Genomic DNA, 9100 nt, shown 5'->3' with positions numbered 1-9100 from the left:
GTCATACTTCTCCAGTTCAATAGTTGGAGCTTTTCCACTAATTTTTTTTAAAAGACACATTTATTCAGGGTCATGATCAGACTATCACATTTAGCAATCAAAAGCATGGGTGCAAAAAAACAATCTACATTAAAACCCTTGGTTGGAATGCTTTCCACTTTGCACAGAACAGAAACTAAAATAACCTGTTATACAATTAGTCACAAATACAGTCCTCGAGTTTTTTTTTTGCCCATTCACATGAGTATTGTCTAACACATGTCTTCTTTGTAGCAGCTCCAGCCGTGGGCAAACTACGGCCCGCCGGCTGGATCCGGCTGTTCTAACCGGTTCTCTTGCTCTCCCCTCCGCTCTTTTACTTTGAATTTATATTATTTCACACAAACACTCCATCCATGCTTTTGTTCCAGCCCTCCGGTCCAGTTTAAGAACCCATTGTGGCCCTCGAGTCAAAAAGTTTGCCCACCCCTGACTAGGCCCTGCCACCACTGTGCTGGGCTGAGTACACAAATCTGTTGTAACCTGTAGCTTCCCTGTCACTTCCCTGGCTCTCCTTTCCTGCTAAGCTTTGTTTCCTGGCAGTAATTAAAAGCTTCTGCCACTGCCATAGCTACTGCTGCTGCTGGAACCGCCACAGCCACCTTGGTTTCATGGTTTGGCAAAGTATTGACCTCCACCACCATAAGGGCCAGAGTTTCTGCCTCCAAAGTTTCCTCCTTTCATAGGCCCCAAATTTGAAGATTGATTGTTGTAATTGCCAAAATCATTGTAGCTTCCACCACCTCCAAAATTGCTTCCATCATTACCAAATCCATTATAGCCATCCCCACTGCCACCATATCCACCGCCACCATGGCTGCCACCAAAGCCACCTCGACCACTGAAGTTTCCTCCACGACCAAAGTTGTCATTTCCACCAAAACCACCTCCATGACCACCTCCGAAGTTTCCAGAACCACTTTGACCTCTTTGGCTGGACGAAGCACTAGCCATCTCTTGCTTAGATAGGGCTTTCCTTACTTCACAGTTGTGGCCGTTCAGAGGATGGTATTTCTGAATGACAATCTTGTCTACAGAGTCATGGTCATCAAAGGTTACAAAAGCAAAGCCCCTCTTTTTGCCACTGCCTCGGTCAGCCATGATTTCAATCACTGCTATTTTCCCATACTGTTCAAAATAATCTCTTAGGTGATGTTCTTCAGTGTCTTCTTTAATACCGCCGACAAAAATCTTTTTCACAGTTAAGTGGGCACCAGGTCTTTGAGAATCTTCTCTTGACACAGCCCTCTTTGGTTCCACAACTCTCCCGTCCACCTTGTGTGGCCTTGCATTCATGGCTGCATCCACCTCCTCCACAGTGGCATAGGTGACAAACCCAAAGCCTCTGGAGCGCTTGGTGTTTGGATCTCTCATCACCACACAGTCCGTGAGCATTCCCCATTGCTCAAAATGGCTCCTCAGACTCCCATGGGTTGTTTCAAAGCTCAAACCTCCAATAAAGAGCTTCCACAGCTGCTCCGGCTCTTTGGGAGACTCAGACTTAGACATGATGGCTGCAACAGGGGAAATTCCAATGATGCTTACTCCACGACGTTCACCAGCAGAAAGGAGTGATCTAAGGAACGTATCTCTCACTAATTTTTTTTTTTTAAAGCTTCAGTAAGATGCCATCTATCTCAATTTTAGAGACACCATGATTAGTTAGCTAATTCTATAGATCAAGTAGTCACTACTGCATGTACCTACTTACCCTTGCAGTAATACAACTACCTTATCTTTAACAACTAAATATTGCCTCTTGACTGTTGTCACCCTGGGACTGATCATCTGAGTTAAATTCAATGGCAGAGTTTTGCACTAAAATTTCTGACCTACAGACAAGAGCCAACATAGAGTTTTGAGGATGTTGGGACTCCCTTTACAAACATATTTACCAAAGCCTCATAAAGCAATAGTCTCTGGACTTTTACAAGGGCCATAGTTGGGAGAATTAGAAGATAAATCTACTCTAACATTCAAATGCCTCGAATCCTATGGATAACATCTTTATGATATACCAAAGAAGTTATAGCTTTTTAAATTTCATTTCATATAGGTTACCTTTGAGTCTAGGTTTTGCTCAACATACCAAGCAAACTTAGAGCCGTTTCCACTCACCCTAGCTAACATAATAAGCTTAGAATGCCATTTAGTATATCCCTATTAGTGCCTGCAGCCTGACACAAACTATTAGTATCTATCCCAAACACCAAAATGTTTGCTCCACATTCCCATTGATGTAATTTGATGTAACCTTGCTATTTTTGGTGTGTATTTGGTCACACTTTTTACCTTTTCCCCTGGAACATGGCAGTTCTTGAGTCCGGTTATAGGTCCAGAGGCCGGAAGAGGCTACAGAAATGGGTCCTGAAGAGGAGGAAGTCTCCTAGAAGACAACTACCTCAGGGAAGGCAATTAATGACTTTTCAGACAAGGAGAGACCACATTCCTTAAAGAAGGGAAGAAAGTCTGGTTCTACAGGCAAAAAGAATCAGAAGGCATTTGGGAGTTCATTGCCTCCAGCTTCATGAGATTTTGCCCATATGCCTCGTTCCAATTTCCAGGGCCTCATCCCCCCCCACCCCCAATTCATGTCCTATCTTCATAATAATAAACCCTAACAAGTTATAAATTACATTTGTGTTATGATCCAGCCACTCACAGCCATTTAGACTCTGTGTTTAGCATTCAGAAATAGCAGCCCTGTAGCTACAGGAAACATGATTGTTTAGCACGATCATAGAAGCTTTCTTTTTTCCTTCCCAAGCCTTTAATCTTGGCATTTGAAGCACTGAGCTTATGAGGAGATTTTTGTCCCCAAGGTCTCCAGTGCATGCAGTAGCAACTAAATAGTTGCATTATATTAAATCCTCTAACTAAAATATTCTATAACAGTGACTATTTGTTTACCCAAAGTTTTACTTTACATAATAATTTAATTGTATCTACCTATAATTAAACGAGAAATTTATGTGTAAATTGAGAAGTTACATGCCGCTATTACAGTTTCTTTCCTCTAACATTACCTGTTGCATATTTAGTCACTTTGCTTCATAATCAGCATATTACTTAAATACAGTATCTGCATATTTTATCATCACGAATGTCTTTAAAAATTCAGGGTGAATAAATAAACAAACAGGAAAAAGCTAATTTCCAATTAATCTGTGTCTGGTAAAGAAAACCTCATTGGTAAGGAGGATCTACTACCAAAACAATAAAAGTTATGACCTCTCAGTTCTAGTTTTCACATATTATTACATATAAATCTTTTGACTCTGATTTCATGCTTTCAAAAATAAAATAAAATGCTTATACATTTTGACTTGATAACCAAGAATGAAGGAATTGGAACATGACAACCTAGCTCCACCTAATCTGTGGAATTCAAAAGACTTATAAATCCTGAACTTTTTTTCCCATGAACATGGTAATTAGAAGGCCTGCAAAACATATAACACATTGAAAGCAATTTCACAAACATTTCTGGGTAACATACTAGTAGTGATCACACAACTCATAAATACCTGGATGGCAATGGGTAGTGATAGCTGATTATGCCTTTCCACTTCCACAGAAGGAAAATCTCAGTTTTAGTTCTTCCTTCAGAGGATTATCAGTAGTTAATGGCCGTGATGACTTCATTACAATTACCCTTCATTGTTTTACACACACATGCAGATAGAGATAGATTGTCGCTTAACTGACATTAGACAAACCTATTCAGTAATCTGAAATTAGGCATTATATTTTAGAAGGCGCCAATTGAAATTTTAAAACATTCTGCGTTTATTTTCTTGAATATTTCTATTATATATCCAAGTGTTCTTTGTGTTACCTCATACCCCATTTGAGAATTACATTGGAAGTTAAGCCTTTGTCAGTTTCTGTAGTTTAATGAATTCGTTATTAAACTTAAGTCATTGCTGCTTCCCCCAATGAATCACCAGATTTTTGAAGGCTGTCCAAATGGCTAAATGTGTAATAAATCCTACATTTCAACACATTTCACATAGGTAATTATGCTACTTTATCAACCTTGTTCTTCCCAAATCACAGAAAATTTCCTCTTATTCTCATAGTCATTACATTTTTGAACTTTAAAGACTATATTACCTTACTGCTATTGAGTCCAATTCTGACCTTTTCAGTTAATATAATTTTAACACAAGGAGCTGTGTAATAATCTTCAGTTATTTTTGCAACCATACCAAAACTGTGAAAATACACATTATTTAAGTGTTGCCTTCTGTTGTTTCAGTAGTATAGCTTAGGTTGCAGTTATTACCAATGAACCTCTTATTTGCTAGAATGAAAAATGAAGCATATTTTCTAAATTGTAACAATGTAAGAAGACTGTTAGAACAAAACATTAAAATACTAGAAGGTGAATGATTTCTGTGGTCTAACTGTCCTAGCTGCAAGCTGTGAATATGGATTGTGTTACTTAACTATATAACCAGTAGGCATCCAACCTTTTGCTTCCATGTTAAAAAAATATGCCGTTCAATATGCAGAGGGACAGCTGGAAGCAGGTTCCTCCGTCTGTCACTTGACTTATGTTTACCTTCAAGCCTCAAAATCAAATAATCCAGGGCGCCACTGTTATTGATATTTCCTCTTTTCAAATATTTCTTTCTTTGTTATTGAAGACACGTATTTCCAAATACTTTAAAAATAGTCATACAAAAAATCCTCTGAGAATTTCCTCAATGTGTGCAATCTTTAGCACATGTCAGTTTAAACAAGGGCAAAGTTGCATTGATTCTTGTTCGTTATAATTTTCATGCAAGCAATCAGGTGTTACAGAATATTTTACATACAAATGAGCCCACTCCTAATAGAAACCAGGAATTTGCCAATCAAGAGGTGAGGTGAAAGGGAAATCTTTCAAATGTGTTGGATACTCTTCACTAAATTACATAATAAGTGATTACAGAATGTGAGAGTAAGCAATAACAGCCTGAATTGAAGCCAGTGGTAGATAACAGATTTATATGTGACATTTTCAGTGAATGGCAGTCAACATCTTGGATAATGTCATGAATGAAATGTTGATGTAGACTTTCATTTTCCAAGTTGCTCAATCAAGCCATATGCAATTAGAAAGTTCTCAGTACATTGTTTAAAAACCAGTTTTTGAAAACAAAATAAAAGCAAGCTATGTCATTTTCTCAAATCCATAAATAAAAGTGAAGGGTATTACAAATAAATACAAATATTCTCTTATATTACTAAATATATATCACTAATATAAATTTTAAATATGAATAAACAAGAAGCTTATTAAATTTATTAGTGATGGAAGAGAAAAAAATGGTAAAATTCACTTCAAAATACAAATTGATAGGTAACACATACTTAAATCATAAATGGATGTTATAAAATTCATTTATATAGTTAAATTAAATGTATCATTAAGTGAAAGTAAAGTTATGAAGACATTCAAAGAAATTTTATTATTATACAAATCAAAAAGCACAGCCCTAACTGGTTTGGGTCAGTGGATAGAGCATCAGCCCTCGGACTGAAGGGCCCCGGGGTTCCATTCTGGTCAAGGGCATGTGCCTTGGTTGCTGGCTCCATCCCCAGTAGGAGGCATGCAGGAAGCAGCTGATTGATGTTTCTCTCTCATTGATGTTTCTAACTCTCTATCCTTCTCCCTTTCTCTCTGTAAAAATCAATATATATATAAATTGATTCGTGAACGGGGGTGTGTGTTCCTCAGCCCAGCCTGCACCCTCTCCAATCTGGGACCCCTCGAGGGATGTCCGACTGCCCATTTAGGCCTGATCCCGGTAGGATCGGGCCTAAATGGGCAGTCGGACATCCCTCTCACAATCCAGGACTGCTGGCTCCCAACTGCTTGCCTGCCTGCCTTCCTGATTGCCCCTAACTGCTTCTGCCTGCCAGCCTGATCACCCCCTAACCACTCCCCTGCCAGCCTGATTGATGTTTAACTGCTCCCCTGCCAGCCTGTTTGCCCCAACTGCCCTCCTCTGCAGGCCTGGTCTCCCCCAACTGCTCTCCCCTGCAGGCCTGGGTCCTCCCCAACTGCCCTTCCCTGCAGGCCCGGTCGCCCCCAACTTTCATCCTCTGCCAGCCTAGTCACCCCTAACTGCCCTCTCCTGCAGGCTTGATTGCCCCCAACTGCCCTCCCTTGTAGGCCTGGTCCCTCCCAATTGCCCTCCCCTGCTGGCCATCTTGTGTCCACATTGGGGCAGCCATCTTTGACCACATGGGGGCAGCCATCTTGTGTGTTGGAGTGATGGTCAATTTGCATATTACTCTTTTATTAGATAGGATATTTTAAAAAGCACTAATAAATGCTATAGAGGATAAGCAAAATTGATGAATTCTTTTAATTTTTACCTAAAAAAGGGCTTCTGTGGGTGTATTGCTGTTAAGACAGCAGAGACCTGCACTTAAGCTACATAGAGGGAGGAATACAACCTGTTGTGCGAGTCGCCATGTTTAATGAAGTAAGAAGTTTCAACCTTTACATATAATGAGGAGAAGAATGTTGATAACTGCAGTTTTAGTCTCCAGCCATCCAGTATAATTAGAATATGTTCTTTTAAAATTACATATTGTTCCTTTGTTTTCATCTCCCTTTTTAAAAATTATTATACTACTATGTTAGCTTCCAGTTGACAGAGCCCTGTTATTTTTAGGTGGGCAGGAAGATGGTAAACAGGAAGTGAGGTACTATCTGATAAATGGCAGGAGTATGGAACTCATTACCCTACGCCCTGCCATGAACACTGCCTGAGTGTAGATGGAGTTCTTCATTATGTGACTCTACTGTACAAAGGACCATCCATTTAGTTGTTTACTATTAGAACTATTGAAATATGATAGTTAAAAATTACATTAAAATTCTCAAATATGGTTCTCATTACTATCAAACAGGTGTATGACTATACACATTGGAAACTTATTGCATTACACTAATTATAATTAAATTGTAAGCTGTTACCACCATTAATAGTAAATCATAATATTCAAAAGCATACTGATGAAATGGTAATAATATTTATGTTTTGGCTCATAAAATTGATCTATATAATCTTTTTTCTTATTTCCTCCAAACACATACTAGTAAAGTCTTTACTTAGCAAAATGAGAGATTTGCCAGGGATATAGAATTGAACAAAACAATATCCCTGTTCTTAATACAGCAGTATGTACTACAGGAGGCAGATATGCTAAAAAAAAGTTACAATATTTTGTATTAACTTTTCTAAGAGGATAACAGGGCTATAAACAGAGTGTGATGAACAAGAGGGAGTGATCAGCTCTGGGGCAGGTCTGGGGCTGTAGTTTCGGGGAAGTATTCAGGAAAGTATTAGAAGGATCCACATTTCTAAGCAATGTGGTGAGGAAAGCTGGGAGAAAAGAATTTGAATTTGGGACCCTCTAATTTATGGCTGCCAAAGGTCCTTTTAGAATTTTAACTAATTTGGTAATCTTCATCAGCACTGAATAGCTATTCATAGTTGCTATATATTTCACTCACGCTGAATCCTGATGGCATAAGAACCTCATCATGTAAAAGAAGTCAAAATTTTAAACCTAAGTACAGAGAAGATTTCTAATAGTCTTTAAATTGTTTGGCAATAAAATCTGATCCAATTAAATTAAATATAGCTAAAATGGTTATGTTGTGTTAAACATATGTAAGTGTATTAATATGATTTAGAAATAAAAGTTTTTTATAATTTATCAAAACCAAATTATATTCAAACATTTGCTCAAATAATTCCTTCCAAAATCTCTGGTAGTTAGTGAATATTTACTTTGTTGATATGTGGCAGAGCTAGAAAAGATAAAAGAAGTCTCTATATCACGGGACTTATAGTAGAAAATATAGAAATTAAGTTTATTATAATAAAAATGAATAAAATATATTTTATAAATCTACCAAGGATAACAACATGATATGTGGAGAGTATATAATATAGAGGCCTAAACAATTCTGGGGAGGAGGGAATGATGATCAGGGATTCTTCAGCAGACTTTTCCTTGGGTCCTTGCTATAATACTTGATGGAAAAGAGTTCTAAGAAAAAAGAGGATAACAGACTTCTATATTTATGTGAAGGTCTTCAGGTAGAAAGAAGCTGGAGGCTATTGGAGGATCTATTTAAGTCAGTTCTTTAGGAAGATATGTGTTCACCTAAAAACAAAAAGCCAGAGTGAGAAGTGACAAGCATTTGAGACAAAAAAGAAGCAATAAAAATATATAAAAATAAATAAATAGAATTATTTCATCAATCAATGCTACTTAATTACTGTTGGGCATTGTTAAATATAAAATGAGACCTTTATATTTCAATAAATTTACTTACCTTAAAAATCACCTACTTACATTAACAAATGTAAAAACATTACTATAAAAAGAATAAAGAACTCTAATTGTATAAAATAATAGACACTAAAAGATTTTTGCTATACTACTTTTAAATGTATAAATGATCCAAAATTATAGTTTTTATTTATTTATTTTCATTTGTTTATTTAATCTTTATTGTTGAGATTATTAAAGATGTCCCTCTTTTTTCCCCCATTGCCCCCATCTACCTGGTTCCCACCCTGTCTGTGGTCATCCTATTGTCTATGTCCATAGGTAATGCATATATGCATAGAAGATCTTTGTTTAATCTCTAACACCTCCCCACCTTCCTTCTGAGAATTGGTCAGTCTGTTCCATTTCTATACCTCTGATTATATTTTATTCACCAGTTTATTCTGTTCATTAGATTTCTTATTTGTTTATTTTGATTTTTAGATTCAATTGTTGATAGGTATGTATTTGTTGCCATTTTGTTGTTCATATTTTTTATTTTTTTCTTCTTCTTCCTCTTCTTAAAGAATACCCTTCAACATTTCATATAAAACTGGTTTGGTGGTGATGAACTCCTTTATAACTTTTTCTTGTCTGTGAAGTTCTTTTACTGACCTTCAGTTCTAAATGATAGCTTTGCTGGGTAAAGTAATCTTGATTATAGGTCCTTGTTATTCATCACTTTGAATATTTCTTGCCACTTCCTTCTGGCCTG

General features: G+C 37.2%; 1 protein-coding gene across 1 annotated transcript; it reads right to left on the bottom strand.

The window, feature by feature from the left end:
- Positions 1–537: 537 nt before the first annotated feature.
- Positions 538–1548, bottom strand: LOC308251266 (heterogeneous nuclear ribonucleoprotein A1-like; the record flags this gene model as incomplete). The annotated part of the gene is made up of 1 exon (XM_080674409.1): positions 538–1548. The coding sequence occupies one exon, from the start codon at positions 1546–1548 to the stop codon at positions 649–651; it is 900 nt and encodes a 299-aa protein (XP_080530535.1). The 3' UTR covers positions 538–648.
- Between the last annotated feature and the right edge of the window lie 7552 nt (positions 1549–9100).

The sequence above is a fragment of the Plecotus auritus genome (assembly GCF_963455305.1).
Source record: "Plecotus auritus genome assembly, chromosome: 6".
Lineage (NCBI taxonomy): Eukaryota > Metazoa > Chordata > Mammalia > Chiroptera > Vespertilionidae > Plecotus > Plecotus auritus.
The sequence above is the reverse complement of the archived record's forward strand: the minus strand, read 5'-3'. Positions and strand labels throughout refer to the sequence as shown.